The 16,402-nt window shown below is 52.8% G+C and overlaps 1 protein-coding gene across 1 annotated transcript in view; it reads right to left on the reverse strand.

Moving 5' to 3' along the window:
* TTLL8 (tubulin tyrosine ligase like 8) overlaps positions 1-16,235 on the reverse strand; it is a 42,222-nt gene extending 25,987 nt beyond the window's left edge. The window contains exons 1-6 of the mRNA XM_019668545.1: positions 16,146-16,235; positions 8,422-8,513; positions 4,412-4,550; positions 3,687-3,760; positions 2,505-2,633; positions 1,201-1,315 (exon numbers count right to left, since the gene is read on the reverse strand). Coding sequence (XP_019524090.1) covers positions 1,201-1,315; positions 2,505-2,633; positions 3,687-3,760; positions 4,412-4,550; positions 8,422-8,513; positions 16,146-16,212 — 616 coding nt within the window. The 5' untranslated portion in view covers positions 16,213-16,235. The remainder of the gene's footprint in view (positions 1-1,200; positions 1,316-2,504; positions 2,634-3,686; positions 3,761-4,411; positions 4,551-8,421; positions 8,514-16,145) is intronic.
* Between the last annotated feature and the right edge of the window lie 167 nt (positions 16,236-16,402).

The following is a 16,402-nucleotide window of genomic DNA, read 5'->3' on the forward strand; positions in this document are numbered from 1 at the left end:
CCCCCCCGCCTCCAGAGGACCACCCACGGGCGCCCGCACCCCTCCTGCCCCTAAGTCCTCAGCCCTTCCTCCTAGAAGGACCCCTGCTGACAGCACCAGGGCCCTCCCCACCACGGAGGCTCTCCGGACCTCCCCAGACACGGCGGCTTCCACAGCTTTCAGTGTGGATGGCTGGGGGTCCTGAGTGCCCACCCAGCACAGAAGGCAGCTCTGGGTCCTGCAGACCTGGGCTTGGAGCCCGGCTGGCTCCGAGCATCCCTGAGAGCGAGCCCAGCCACAAGGCCGCTCCCCAGCCCACCCAGGCTCTCGCCTGCGCCCCCGACGAGCTCTGCAGGAGATTCCAGCACCTTCTCGTGCAACTCTGCTCCTTCCTCACCTCGGCTGAGGCTGCCCACCCAGCAGGCGCTGTGTCCCTCGCCCCCGCCCCCAGGGCCCTGGAGCCCCCTTCCTCCATCGAAACAAACGCCTTTGAGCTCACACACCTGCCCCTCTGCCTGTGGACACTCGGGCACACTGCTCACACCGGCTGGCTTGGCAGCTCCCCAGCCCGCCCCCCTCGGCCCTTCCGCCTCCCCCCGGGCCTCTGCCCAGCGCCCCTCCTCACCAGGCCCCTGCTCCCACCCTGCCCTCCACTGCACGCCTCACTTCCAGCCCCAACCGCCCTGCCTTGTTGTTTGAGCCCCAGGGTAGGATCAGGGCACAGGGCTGGGGTGCTGAGCAGACGCACATCTCCATGGCCCCCCACATCGGGTGCTCAGTAAACACGGGTCACCCCTAAACGGACCCCTCCGCACCTGCCCTGACATTGGCCTTCTCTCTGCTGTGGGCTCTTGGTAGAATCCCCTTTGTCCCAGACCAGAGCCTGTGGTCTCCAGCCTGCCTGCGGATGCCAGCACCACCCCTGACGCCCATTGGCCTCTCCCAGTGCCCCATCAGCACCAAGCTGCTGTCACCCAGCTCTGAGCTCCATCAGCCTCCAATGCCTCCGCTCCCCACTTGTCCGTGCTGCCTGTGGGCGTTTCTGGACACCCCCCCAGATGGGACCAGGTACCCGCCAATACCCCAGCCCCAACCCCCAGCCCTGAACCCAGCGGTGAAGGCTCATCCGTCTCCCTCCCAGGTCCTGCAGCGCGAGCAGGGGTGGCCTAGAGGTCGCCCAGAGGTCCTGTGGTTTCGTTGCACAGGCTGCCTGCCACTTACCCAGGAATGCCTGCTTCTCGCTCTCAGCGCAGAGGCTGTAGCAGCGTGGGAAGAAGGTATCGGGGTCGGCCTGGACGTACCAAGGCAGGCTCCTCAAGTTCAAGCACAGCCCAATCTCCAGAGAAAGCGACACGTCAGGCCCCACAGGCTGCGCTGGCCCATCTCGGACTAGCCCGCGCGCCCGCAGACCAAGGGGCTCCCAGGATGGGCACCCTAGGAGTGGACTGCTCCCAACCCTCCCAGCCCCTCCCACCCCCCCGGCTGGGTCCCAGTGGCTGTGTGGCTCAACGTGCTACCAGGGCCTTGGGCTTATCTGCTGGTCAGTGGCAGGTCCCAGGGAGGGGCAGGAGGCTGTCTGAGGGTGCTGGGCGCTGCGTTGCCCTCCCAGGTCCCTAAATGGTGCCTGGGCTCAGGCCCAGGAAGGCGGGAGCAGCTGGGGGGCTTACAGCAGTCACACGTCCACCACTCTGGCCCCGTGGACATGACCTGAGTGTTAAACAGGCCTAGCGGGAAGTCCTGCACCCCAGGGTCCAGCCCTTCGCCCCGTTTGGAAAGAAGATGAGTGCCCTGGTGACCACTCTACACAGGGTTTCCGTGGGGAGCCTGGCCTGACCACCCACCCTGGGAAGGACACCAGTGGCCGAAGCCTTTTGAGGACACACTGCGGGGCCAGACCCTCTCGGGGAGCCCTGAGGGCAGCAGTGAGCCTCGTCCCGATGCCCATGTCACCCTTGCCTGTTGAGGGGATGGTCCCCTAGTTGCCGGGGAAGCCCCTTTACCCAACCTCTCCCACGTGGGTACATGTAGGCCCGTCTGTCCTGGGCTGGCCCCACCCATGAACCTGAGCCTCGAGGTAAACGTGGGACAGTGCCTCGAGGAGGGGCTGTGGGGCTGAAAAGAGGTGAGGGTGCCACACGCCATGTCACTGCGCCCTGCCACAGGAAGTCGGGTGCAGGTGAGGTGGCCCGCCCCAATTCGGGACCAGAGCCACTCCAGGCCCCAGAGTCTGGCCTGAGCTGCGTTGCAGTCCCCACCACCGCCTTAGGCCTGGCCTGTCTGCCCAGAGGAGGGCACTTCTGTGGCCTCAGGGCCACCCATGGACACAGTGAGGGGCGCAGGGAACTCTGGGGGTCTGGGGGCGGGGCGGGTGCTGAGTGACTCTGGACACTGATGCTGGGTAGTGGCAGGAGTTGTCCTGGGGAGGGCCCCCAAGGTGACCAGTCCACGTTGGCTGTCCTGCCACAGGGCACTGGCATTTTAAGGGACGAGGCACGGCCACACTGCCCTGCCCAGCCCCCGCTCACCTTGGTGGTAAAGGAAGCTGTCTTCCGGTAGTGATTCAGCATCTGGTCGCAATGCAAGCTGTGACAGTCGATGATGTCCCTTTTGATGGTCCACAGCAAGTATGGCATTTCGTTTTTTACCAACCTGGCCTGGCAAGAAATAACCTTTATCAATAAGTACCCAGCATGTAAGGTTCACATCCTTTGAGAGTTGGGGTGTAGCCGAGAGAAAAGGAGATGAGGTTGTAAATGACATGCAGAGCGCGAATTCTGTGTGTCTGTCATCTCACGGCCACCATGTGTGGTCCTGGGGGCCACTACCCGGGCTGGGAGCAGCTGTGACCACACGGGTTTCGGCTCTCAAGAAGCAAGTGTGGGGGCTTCAGGCCCTGGGCTATAGGGGCACTGAGAGGAGCCCCCCGCCGCCCCGGATGTGGGGCTGTGAGTGGGGCGAGCTGAGCCCAAGGGCATTCAGAGCAAACACCATGCTTCCTGACCTGGGAACACCCCTTTTCGGACCCCTGGGGGCAGCTCCTCCATGCTCCCCGCTCCTGCGGTGCAGGGAACCCAGGCCCACCAGAACGAGGGGCCTGCGGAGTGGGGCTGGAGCTGGAAGGGGGTGTCCTTGGTGTCTGTGCTTTTGTGCTTATGAACAATTGGTCAAAAATTGTAGCCAAAGAGATAGGACAGGAAAACATCCTGTGTGAGCCCTGGACAGAGGGGCCGCTTCACCCCCGTGCGGACACCTTGGGTCTCGGCACCGGCTGTGCCGTCTGTCTTTACCGGCTGACCTGCCACCTGGCCGACACCAGGGTCATGGGAGCTTGGCTGACAGGGGCTCTATTGTGCTCAGTGGTCCGAGTGTGTAGCCGCACAACACTGTCCCCACTGTCGTGGCCTCATGAAGTGAGAGGCCCGCTGCCCCGCCTGCTCCGCACGCGCCTTGGGGCTGCTCTGATCCTTTCCCACGAAACTCCATGGTCACAGACACAGCTTGTCGGCTTAAACGTGGGCACAAAGGGACACTCACGCACGCGTTCTGCAGTGTGTTGTCCGGGCTGCCAGACTCCCTTGCCCGGCTCTGCGGTGGCCGGTCAAGACGCCCAGCATGGCTCCGGCTTTGCCACCCGTCCCCCAGGATGCAGCACAGGTGTGAGAGGCCGTGCCGAGGTTGTGGCTGGGGACCCACACGTAGGGACCTACCATCGCATCATGGATGTCCTCTGTCTTCCCCAAAGCCTCTTCTCGGTTTTCTTTGCCTTCGGCACGTTTACTTTCTGCAAACATGACACACAAACAGACGTCAATGCACCACTGCCTCTGCGCCTAACCCAGACACGCGCTTCAGTGTCCCTGTCACAGAGGCCAGAGCGGCAACCCCGTTGCCAGGTGCCTTTGTGGGTCCTGAGGTGGAGCAGGGCAGTGTCAGGCTCGAGCCACATCTACCCGTCCAGGGGCCCTGGGGGTGAGGCGGAGGAGAGGGGCACGGGGACGGGGACAGTGGGGGTCACTGTGCGTCTTGACTGTGTGGGAGCTGGCCCTGTGCAGACTCGGAACCAAGAGGGTGCAGATGCTCTGTGCCCAGGGAGGTGGGGGTCAGGTGGCACTGTGGGAGGCCAAGCAGTGACCAGTGGGAAACTGGGGCTGGAGGAGGGACAGTCAGGGCATGGACACTGAGAAGTGACCAGTACCAGGATTTGAAAGCACTAGCCCACTGCGTGGATGCCTGGGGTGGGGGTGCTGGGAGGCAACCTCTGGCATGGGCCATGGGGTCCTCTGCCCGCCGAGGGAGACCCCAACACATGCACGGCCCAAGTCACAGGGCCAGCGGGGCTGCCACAGCATCCAGCCATGGCGGCTCCCTTCCGGGTCCTTGAGACAGACACACGGACGCCTAACAGTGAGAGACGAAGGCCTCAATACTCCACCAGCCCGCCCGTCACATCCGTCCTGGGCGCCGGCAGCGGCCTTGGGCAGGAAGGGGAGTTTCTTCTCCACCCAGCCCCTGCTCCGCAGGGCGGCACGCACCACCGGGTAGTGTCCGTAGATGGAGAAAATCTTCTTCTCCTCAAACGGAAGAGAGTACTTTGAATTAAAGAACTGAAGAGCAAGTTCCCTCTCTCTCTGCAAGAGGAGTTTTTAAAGCAGACGGACCTGTGGGAAGACCCACCTCCCACTCCACGAGAAACACCCAGGAACTCCAGAGACATAGGTGTGGCCCAGGCCACTCACTGTGTGCCCACTTCCTCGTGGGGCCTTGCACACTCTCACCATCACACACACTCACCATCACACACACACACACACACACACACACACACACACACGAGGAACGGCAGAGCGCTTCCCGAGACATGGTGACAGGGCCTGAGGACATGTGCTCTACGACCTTCCTTTCCCCACAAAGGTACGATCCCTCACGCTGTGGGGTGCCTGAGGTTTGAGGACGGGGAGGAAGGAGACATCCCACTGACCAGGAAGGGCCAGAGGGTCTGTGGTGCTGACAGCGCAAAGCCAGCAGCAGGGGGAGGTGGGGACTCTGCCCACCACTGTGAGAATAAGCGCCGGGGCCTGGGGACAAGGCAGAGAGGTGGCAGCTGGTGACGTGTGCTAGACCCTCCCAGCTGAGGGACAAGGCAGGAGAGTGACAGCCTTGCTGGGCCCACAGTGCTGAGGACACAGCTCGGACGAGCTCACCCAGGCAGTACACAGGTGCATAGTCGACGGTGAGCTTAGGGCCTCATGAGCTGTGGGAGCAGGCCAGGAGGTGAGGAAAGGAGCGGGGAGCAGCTCAGACTCACAGGGGTCCCTAATTAGTTCACTTTGAATGAATCAAAAAGATATTCTCCTCAGGTGGGCCAGGCCTAATCAGGTGAGCCCCTTAAACGGGGTCCAGGGCTCCCCTGGAGTTAGGGACTCAAAGAGTCAGGGACTTTCCCCCCGTCGCTGTCTGTGAAAAAAGGTGCTTTGCCTTCCAAGGCCACAAGGAAGTTGATTCTGCCAACAAACGAGGAACCTGGACGTGTGTCCTGCCCCGGGCGAGCCCGGGGCCCCAGCCTGGATGATGCTTGCCTTTAGCCCGGAGAAAACCCGGGCACAGAGCCTGGCCTGGAGTCCCAGCCACAGAGGCTGTGAGGTAACAAGTGGGTGTCCAAGCCGACAAGCCCACAGCGGTCAGCTACGCAGCGCCAGCCCCTCTTGGGAAATCGGCACCCACAGCCAGCACTCGTGCCTCCTCAAACCTTGGCTGTGAGCTGTGAGCTCAAGTTCCAGCACCCACGAAAGACCCAGCTGGCCACAGGATCTCCGAGCCTCCTTCCACTCGGAACACGGACCCAAAGCCTGCCCTTGCTGTCCGGTGGGGCCCTTGTTGTCCGGTGGGGCCGCCCTCAGGGCAGAGGGACTGGATAGGCCTGATTCACAGCAGAGCCGCTGCAGTGAGGGGGACGGGGAGCGGGATGGCCTGAAGGCGTCAGCACCCTGCAGCCCCGGCACTCCAGAAACTAGTCAAATGGCACAATTTTAGAAAGATGGATTGATTGTATACGTTGGCAGAACACATTACCTAAGGAAATCACAGAAAGAATAAAAACACAGTACGAGACTTCTAATCCACGAAACAGGGCAAATGTAACTTTAAAAAGTAATCGGTCCATAAAGAGGCATGAAAGGAGAGGGAAATGGAGCAGACAGGACAAACCCAATGAGTGAAAGTAGATGGTGACAAATGGGGACATCTGCGTATACCAGCCATTTCACTAGATAAACACACTAAATGCACCAGTTAAAACATTTTTTAAAATCCAGCTCTATGCTCTTCACAAGAGAAAATCAAGAGCACAAGCCTATGTAGAAAATAAAAGGATCAGGCCGGCCGAGTGGCACGATGGTTAAGAGCTGGCTTGGGACCCCAGAGGGCCCTGGTTCGGATCCCACATATGAGGGCCAGTGACACTGCCCTCCACAGCTAAGATGCTGAACAACAGCTCAACCTGGAGCTGGGCTGCCGTGAGTTGCCGGCGGTGGCGGAGGTTGCAGCCCCTGTGGCAGTGGGTTGCCATGGGCTACCGTGTGTAGCCAGCAGCCAGCGTGAGCGGCCAGCAGCCGCAGTGAGCAGCCGTCCAGAAGCCGGAGACTGATCTGCCTCACCTGGGAAGAGCGCAATGATGATGCCAACTTGGACCAGTGAAGCAACGCCCTCCACAACTAGACTGAAGAACAAAACGACAGCAACTTGTCTGTTCCCCTTCCCCCAATTCCTCAGCGCTGTTCCCATCCACCAAATCCCCAATAAAAAATCTTTAAAAAAGAAAATAAAAGGATCTAAATCTGAGATAAAGCAGGTTTTGGGAGAAGTTAACATCATTAAAGAAAATTATTTCATGTACACCTGAAATTAATAAAGAGAGAAAAAAAGAAAATCATTTCATCATTTAAAGAAAAGAGGCGATTCACCGTAAAGGTACATTTGTCTGTTCCTATTAAAAGGCTGTAAGAACTACACAGCAGACAAATCCACATTATGATAGGATCTATAACATGCTTCTCTCAGTAAACGCTGAACACACAGACAAAAAAGAACCAATAAGACTAGAAGACTTGAACAACACAAGCAACGAACTCTACCCTGATGGCTACGAAGACCGCACTCTACACCAACTTTCACATGAATTAACAAAACGCTAGGCATACAACAAGTCTGAGCACATCTCAACAGAATAACGTACAGATCACATTCTCGGCCACAATGCAATCAAGCTACAGATCAATACAAACTAGACAAGATCCACAACTATAGAAATTAAGAACAATCCTCGTAAGTGGACCCATGATTGATGAAGAAGTAATAATGTGAATTCTAAAATACTTTCAGCCGCATCTCAGCAGAAATACCACCAAACGGAAGCTTGTGAAATGCAGCTAAGCAGTACTTAGAGGCACATTTGTAGTCCTAAATGGGTGTGTGTTTTCAGGTTTCAAAAGAAAATCTGAAAATTACTGAGCTGCTATGGCTGCATTTATATGAAATCCCACAAAGGGCAGTGACAGAGATCACAGAAGGCACACCCATGGTTGCCAGGATTTGGTCGGGGGAGGGAGGAAATAAGCAAGGGACACGGTGTCCTCTGTCACGACTGCGGAGGCTGCTGACCGACGCCATGTGTTGTGCCTCTCTCTCCATGTGCATTGCCGAGCTGTACACTTTCTGTGTGTGTGTGTGTGTGTGTGTTGTGCTTCACGCACATGTTTGTGTACTAATGTGCATTGGATTTCGTGGGGCTCCTGTGGTCCCTGCCTTCTGAGCAATGGCCTTTGATGCACGAGAAAGACAGAGAATACAGCCTTTCCCCAGAAAAAACTCTCAGTGTGCTCAGAGTAGCCGGTGTGCAGACATCTGCTCCCACTTAAAGAGTACTAGCAGCTTCCTTAGCTCTCCCAGACCCAAACACTCACATTCTGGCGAAAGGTAAGGCTCTCTCCCTGGGGAGGGGTGCCAGCTGCCTCCTGAGCTCCCAGAGTCATAACTTGGGGTTCCTTTCCTGAGGCACAAGCCCCCTCTCCACACACAGGTGGCATCTGTTCTCACCATGTCACCCCCAGGGAGGGGCCTGGGGTACGGGGGACTGCCACGAGGAGCTCCATGAGTCACTAAGAGTCTGTCTGTGATCCAGAAACCTCATCCGGATGCGCCCAGAGCCCGAGTCACACGGTGGGAGCCTGGGGGAGAGGCTTCCACCGTATGTGTATGCACTTCCCCAACTTTGAAAATGTTACCTATCTCAAACGTACAGCAGACAGGAAAAGGAACTCGGGCACAGCCTCTGTGTGGTGGCCAGGCTGGTGGGGGGGGGGGCTTCAGAGGACGTGACTCACTCTCCCAATTCCAAAATCCATTTCCACCTTTAACAAGTGCCTCCCAAGCCCAACAAGCATGTACCTTGATTGCCTTTTCTGTCAGTTGCTTTGCTATTTTGTATCTGTCTAATTTGGGGGCAGAAGTCAAGTCTTGGGAAATTCCTCCTTTTAATTCTGCAAAAGAGAAACAGAGATCAAGGCAAATGGGTACTTTTAACAGGGAGACACCAGCTGAGCCATCCTGCCACCTGTTGGCAGCTCAGCTCGGGTGCAGCTTACTGGCCCATGTGGGAATCGAACCGGCGACTCTGTAGCTCAGAGCTCGAGCTCTTAACCAACTGAGCCTCTCGGCCAGCCCCGAAGGTTGATTCTGTTTGTGTGACTCACCAGGTTTAGTCCACTCGGGGAACGTTCAAGGCCGGTCTCCATTTGTCCTTGACGCCTGTTTCTTCTAAATTTCTAATTTATTGCCATAAAGTTCATCATATCCTCTTAGTTTTTAACCATTTAAGGGGTTTTCCTGTTTTATTTTTACTTTTTTATACCTTTTCTCTTTTTTATTGGTTGGTCTCATCAATTGTTTATTGATATTATCTGCCTTGGGCCTTTGGCTTAAGGTTAATCAAATTTTTATCGCATTTTAAAAAATATCTCATTAATGTGTCTTTATTCATTTTCTTGGGCTTAAGTGAACTGTGTTCTTTGCAAGGTCTTGCGATGTGTGTAACTCAGTGTTTTTACCCTGATTATTTTGTAAAAAGTGCATGGACAGGCAAAAACAGAAGTCAGACCCCTCCCAGCACCCCACCCGCACACTGTCACCCTCTCACTCAGTCCTCCTGCTTCAAGGGCTGACCAGTGCAGCCCCACCCTGCTTCCGTGCCCCCAACGCACCCCTTCCCTGGCCCCTGGCCTCTCCTCCTCCATCTCCCCAGCCTCCTCCCCAGGCTGCAATCCCCTGCCCACGCTCCCCGGCAGCTCGGCCTTGGGGCACCCTCTCTCCTCGCTGAGCTCCCACACGATGCCACACGATGCACCCCCTCACCCTCTACCTCTGCCAGCCTCCCTTCCACCAGCCCCCTCTCAGCTCTTCTCTGACCCCGGCCACCAGATGCCACCAAATTTCATAGCGACCACTTTCAAAATTAAAACGAACTCCCCTCCCCCCCGCCCCGCACCCTGCACCTCTCCACACTCTGACACTCCCCTCTCCAAACCCCCATCTGCCAGGCTCCACCAGATATGCTCACACTAAGACTGAGCGTGCAGAGGCCAGTCCCGTGGTCACTCCCCTGGGTCCCGGCCTCTGGCAGCACAGCACCCCCACCAGTCAGTCCCTCCCCCTCTGGACCCCCGCTGTCCCCTCCTCACTGTGGCCCTTTTTCCCTCCCCATGCCCAGGCCTGACCCCACACCTCCATGCTTGGTCCGTGCCCGCTCCCCAGGCCATATCATCACATGTGGTGGCTTTAAATCCCACTGCGCCCAGACCACCCAACCTCCCGACGCCCCCTGGACCCAAGGTGCATCGCACGTGGGACAGGCCAGCAGCAGACACCCCGCCTCTGCTAGTCCCGTGGCTTCCTCCTCTGTGGATCCCAGAGCCCCACGTCCACATGGCCAACAGACAAATTCAAGCCAGTGCCATTGCATGCCCCCACAGAGAAAGCGAACTACAGCCCCACTGGACACCACACACAACAATTAACCTGGAGTGGGTCACAGGCCTGCGTGTGACATCTAGAGGCACAAAGCTCCCAGGAGAAAGCGCGGGCGCCTGTTTCACAGCCCCGGGTCAGGACAACGTTTCTGAGACGCACTGACCATGACAGTTAAAATTGCCCAACTAGACTTTATCAAAATTAAAGTGTCTGCTCTCTTAAGGAAATGAAAAGGCCACAGACTGGGAAAAAGTGGTCACAGTTTGCACATCTGACACAGAGGGGCATGCTCGGTGGTCCCTCTTACATGACATCTGAGCCAATCTATGCCGATGGAGCTGGAGGTGCAGGAAGAAACCGCGCAGATGCAAACGTCCAACAGAGTCACCTTAGAGCGGGCAAAGCCCGGTGGGTACGACAAGGCGGTGCAACTCTGCTCTCGGTGACCGCTGGGACCAGCGACCAAAGAGCCACGAGGACAAAGACCTACACGAGTGTCCGAGCTTCACCCCCACACACAGTGCCCTCACGTGACCTCCAGCACACGGGGATGTTCATTAGAATTGACCCTCGAGATTGTGTCCCTGACCACAGGGCCATTGAGCGAGGGATGACCAGGTGCCAACCAACCAGCGCTTCCACAAGCACACTCCTAGTGACCCTTGGGCCGTGGAGGGCAGCACCCAACAGCAGCGCACATTTCTCAACTAAAATGTCGAAAGTCAGCTCTCGTGGGCCAGACCTAAAGTTGTGTTTTACAAAGAGATTTTTAGCTGCCCATGCATTTTTTACAAAATAATCAGGGTAAAAACACTGAGTTACACACATCGCAAGACCCTGCAAAGAACACAGTTCACTTAAGCCCAAGAAAATGAATAAAGAGGACACATTAATGAGATATTTTTAAAAATGCGATAAAAATTTGATAAACCTTAAGCCAAAGGCTCAAGGCAGATAATATCAATAAACGATTGATGAGACCAACCAATAAAAAAGAGAAAAGGTATAAAAAAGTAAAAATAAAACAGGAAAACCCCTTAAATGGTTAAAAACTAAGAGGATATGATGAACTTTATGGCAATAAATTAGAAATTTAGAAGAAACAGGCGTCAAGGACAAATGGAGACCGGCCTTGAACGTTCCCCGAGTGGACCAAACCTGGTGAGTCACACAAACAGAATCAACCTTCGGGGCCGGCCGAGTGGCTCAGTTGGTTAAGAGCGTGAGCTCTGAGCAACAGGGTCGCCGGTTCGATTCCCACATGGGCCAGTGAGCTGCACCCGAGCTGAGCTGCCGCTGAGCTGCCAACAGGTGGCAGGATGGCTCAGCTGGTGAGAGCATGTGCTCCTAAGAACAAGGTTGCCGGTTCGACTCCAGCATGGGATGGTGGGCTACACCCATCCGCAGCTAAGATTGAACACGGCACCTTGAGCTGAGTGGCTCGGATGGCGACTGGACTTGAAGCTGAGCTTGTTGTGCCCTCCACAACTAAGATTAAAGGACAACTTGGCTGTTCCCCTTCCCCAATTCCCCAATAAAATCTAAAATCTTTAAAAAACAAACAAACAAACAAACACAGAATCAACCCAGCTGACTCTGTGGGAATAACGACGGGTTCCAGAGCAGGCTGTCCAAATACGCCGTGTTGTGTGTTGATCATTATGGATTAAAGCTACTGAAGAAACTGGGGTGCAAGGACACAATGACCCCACTGCCCTCTCAAAGCAGGAAGTAAACCTCCCACAGGAAAGGAGGGGGAAAGGTGCCCTCCCTGCTCCAGAGAAAGCCCAGAGGTTCACTGACTTGCTCCCCCAAGGGGCAATTCCTCACAAATAACTGTTTCTTTGTTTAAAAGGTCCCAAAGCTGCCTGCGTTGGTCACCCCTTTGAGCCCCATTCCAAGTTCTGGTGTGAGTGTCCCGGTTTGCAAACTGTCTTTTTGGTGTTTTGGTTTTTTTTACCAACTACCACTCCAGGGACACACTGGTTTTGCTTTGGCTGCTTATGAACCTGTCACAGGACAAATTCCCAGAGAAATACAGGTTACTGAGACTGACACGAGAAGACATAGAAAATGGGTATTACCCTCTACAGAATGCAGGAAATAAATCTGTTTCAAAGCCTTCCAGAAGGAACACGGACAGCTTCGGGGGAACACGACCACACATTTCCTCGGGCACAGGTCCTTCTGAGGGTAGGAAAGGTGGGACCACCCCTAACTTGTTTTAAGAGACCGGCAAGTTACGAGAAAGTAAGTTCACAGGCCCATGTGACACACGCTGAGGACAAAATCACACACAGAGGCGAGCACACGGCCCCCAGTGATGCAGAGACGCCCGCGACCTCACGAAGGCCACCCCCTCAGCCACACTGGGCTATTATTCAAGGCATTGTAATTCACAACATTAAGAGATTCAAGAAAAATCAGAAACGCCATCTCCACAGATACACACACATCTGAATAAACACCCCTCTCCACTCGGGCTGAACTAGAACTTAAACAGTTGCCAATGACTCCCCCAGCACCCAGATTTTGATTCCTACCCCCCCCCCACCGCCCAGCACTGGGGTTGCTGATCTGGGACATCGAAGGCCCTGGGTGATCTCAGGGCAACTTGGGGACATTCTTGGGGGCAATTATAAACTAGGGGCACAGCAAAACGATTCAGAAGCAACTTGAAGAGGCTTTGAGGGTCAAGTAGAGATCACTGAGTATCACAAAATACAAAAGTGACTGACTGTACACAGTCCAACACCCAGAAAAAAGGAGAAAGCCACACAAAAGGAAACCTTGCCTGAGGCCATAGGAGACGCCTGGCATGCCAGCACCATCCCTGGAAACCCACAAGTGGGGGATGGAAGGACGCACCCAGCAGGCCTTCCGAAAGGGTCTGAGGAGGCCTTCGGGAGAGGGAGCTCTTCCAGAGTGCAGCTGACCAGCTAGTCGGTGTGGGAGAAACAGCCATTCCAAAGGGGCAGCTGAACCCTGGGAGGGAATGGGCACTGTGGTGGTCGTGCCAGAGCTGTCCATGGGGTCAGTGCGGCCGTGATGGTGGCCACACAGCAGTTCTCCTCCCCTGCCCGGGCCCGGCTTCTTCACAACCCCGAAGACACTGTTCCTCAGTTCTCTTCAGCCAACCTCCTGCCCCCAACCCCATCTCAGAGGGACCCTCCAGGGACCCACCACAGCAGGGGACGTGACAGCTACCAGGTGCCAGGGCACCACCTTTCCGAGCAGCCATCGCAAACACCAGTCTCCATCGGAGGGCTCTGGCCCGCACTGACCCACTGACCAGTCGTAGCACTGATGACGGGACAGATGACACGGTGGGCAGAACCAGGTGCACAGACCCTGCAGGCCACTTGGCCAAACATTTAGCCCAAATCCCATCAGGCCTCTCCGCTCACCTCCGATTCAAGGGGAAAGAACAACTTACATGCCACCGTGAGGCCACAATCAGACAAATCCCACAGGTGGAGCTGCCCACAGAACGAGAGGCTGTCCATCGACAAGATCCCATCTTGAAAACATAAACCCACAGGGCTGTTTATTCTGGACTGCAGTGTGTGGCCCCTTAACCAGACTCCGATTTGAACAACCAACTCTACACTTATTTGGGGAGCTACTGGGGACATATGAATATATTCTGGGGCTTTATTAAGGAACTATTGTTAATTTTATTGAGTGTCAAAAAATGCTATATTAAAAATGGTTATATAAGAAAATGTCAATTTTAGAGATACATCATAAGTATTTAGACACATGATAATATTTACTTAGAAAGTATTAATAAAAATGTAATAAAATAATTAATAAAGCCAAAAGAGAGACATTTCATTATGTTATACATACAAATTTGTCAGGAAGATACAAAATTTTCAAATGTGTATTTACTTAATAACATAGTTCCAATATATATGAAAACACAAGTTGACAGAGATTAAAAAAATAAAAAGACATAGGAAACCCACAGTCAGAGTGAGATACTTTAACCTACTTGTGTCAGTAAACGAAAGATGAAACAAAAAATCACGAACAATGGACGGACGCAGCCCCAGGTCCCACAGTTTAAGACCCATTTTCTTCATACGCTCATCTCCCAGCATAGATCACATGCTGGGCACAGAGTCTCAACCAGCTTCCAAGGAGTGAAATAATACGGATTAAATTCTCTGACAACTGTCAAAGCAAGCTATAAGTTAATAACAAAAAGGTGACTAGAAATTTTCCTAAACGTTCAAAAATTAAGCAACACACTTTAAAAACAAAACATGGATTAAAGGAGAAATCAGGTAGAACATTTAAAAGGATGTGAATTAAATGATAATAAAAACATGACATATTAAAGCATTATAATGCAGCTAAAATAGTGATTAGAGGCAATTTTATACATTTTAAAAGCATATATTAAAAAAGAAAACAAATAAAAATTATCTATGCTATGATCCAAAAGGCTAGAAAGAGAACGACAATTAAACAAAAGGAAAGTAGAAGACAGGAAATAATAAAGAGAAGAACAGAATTCAATTAAATAAAAAACAAATGTACTATAAACAAAATTAACAAAACCAAACGTTGGACTTTTGAAACATGTTTTAAATTGAAAAACCTCTAAATGGGCTGATCAAGAAAAAAGAGAAAGCATGAATCACCAATATCAAGAATGAAAACAGGGACACCGTGACTGTACAAATACTATTAAAATTATAAGATATTATGAATATCCACATGCCAGTAGTTTCACAGTAAAGACACAGCTTATCAAAACTGACACAAAATAAACAGAAAACCTGGATAGCTCTATTTCTGTTAAAGAAATTAACTCCACAATTAAAATGTTTCCATAATGAAAACTCCAAGTCTAGATGGCATCACAGGTCCATCTTTCCAAATATTCAAGCAAAAACAAAACAAAACACCTTATATAAACCCTTTCATTGACTAGGAAAAACATACTCTTTTCAACTCTTTTTATGAGGCCATAAATTTAATACCCAAACTTGTCAAGAACATTACAAAAAGGGAATAAATAGTACAGGCCAATCTCACTCATAAAAATAGACATAAAAATCTTGAACAAAAATTTGTAAATCAAATCCTGTGACATATATATAATACACCATGGCCATATGGGGTTTATTCCAGAAATATGAAATTGGTGTAATATTTGAAAATCTATCAACATAATCCACCACAATAATAGACTAAAGGGAAAATATACACTATCATTTCAATAGATGCAGAGAAAAGCATGTGATAAAATGTAATAACTATGCACTTAAAAACTCTCAGGAAACCAGGAATAAAGGGGAACCTCCTATAAAGCTTAGAGCAACATTATACTTCACGATGAAACACTGAGCACTTTCCCTGAGTTTGGGAACAAACAGAAAAAAGATTCCACTATCCCACTTGTACTCAACATTTAAAGTGGAAGAGCTAGCCAATGCAACGAAGCAAGTAAAAGAAATAAAATGTGGAAGGACAGAAAATTTGCAAATGGCTGTGCACATAACAAATCTAAATGAATCGACATGCTATTAGAATTGTTGTGTTTGGCAGTCACCAAATATCTAGTCAGTTAACTGAAATCCACTGTATTTCTCTGTACCAAAAAAAAAAAAATGAGAATATGAAACTCAAAATGTCAACAGCATTAAAAACACATCAGATGTCTTGGAGTAAATCTCACCAAAGAGGTCTCACGTTGTACACTGTTCATGGGTTAGAAGATTCAATATGGTCATGATGTTAATTCTCACCCAAGTTGATCTACAGAGTCAAGGTTATCGCAATTAAAATCCCAGCAGGATTTGTGTGTAAATCAACAATTGGGCGCTAACATTTTACGTGGCAATGTAAAAGTCCGAGAAAACCAAAACATCTTGAAGAATGAAGTCAGGAGACTTATACCACAAAATATTAAGCCTTATTATAAAGTGACAGGAATTGAAACAGGGTAGCAGGGAATACGGGCGGGCAGCAGATCACTAGAACAGAATGAAGGACCCAGGACGCCTGACGCCTGACCCCCCCCCCCACACACACACACACACACACGGCCCCACTCAAGAAACACGGGTCTGAACCACTGGGCCCCCCAGGGGGCAGCTGGCAGGACAGGTGGGGCCAAGCACAATACTGACTCTTTTCTTCTCTCCGGTCTCCGTCCGAGGAGGCGGACAAGAGCCTGTCCCCTTCCTCCAGCTCCATTCTGGCCCCCGCCAGCTGCTGACCCTTCCCTCCTCCAGCTCGGGCCCCTGCAAGGAGGGAGATATCAGCGATGGATCCAAGGTGGGGGGGCCCTCTGGGGCCACCTCAGGTCTGGGGTTGGGGGCAGGTCTGGGGTCAGGGAAGGTCCCAGGTTCCGCGGGAGGGGGTGTCTAGAATCCCGGGGGAGGAG

The sequence above is a fragment of the Hipposideros armiger genome, unplaced genomic scaffold (assembly GCF_001890085.2).
Source record: "Hipposideros armiger isolate ML-2016 unplaced genomic scaffold, ASM189008v1 scaffold_530, whole genome shotgun sequence".
Lineage (NCBI taxonomy): Eukaryota > Metazoa > Chordata > Mammalia > Chiroptera > Hipposideridae > Hipposideros > Hipposideros armiger.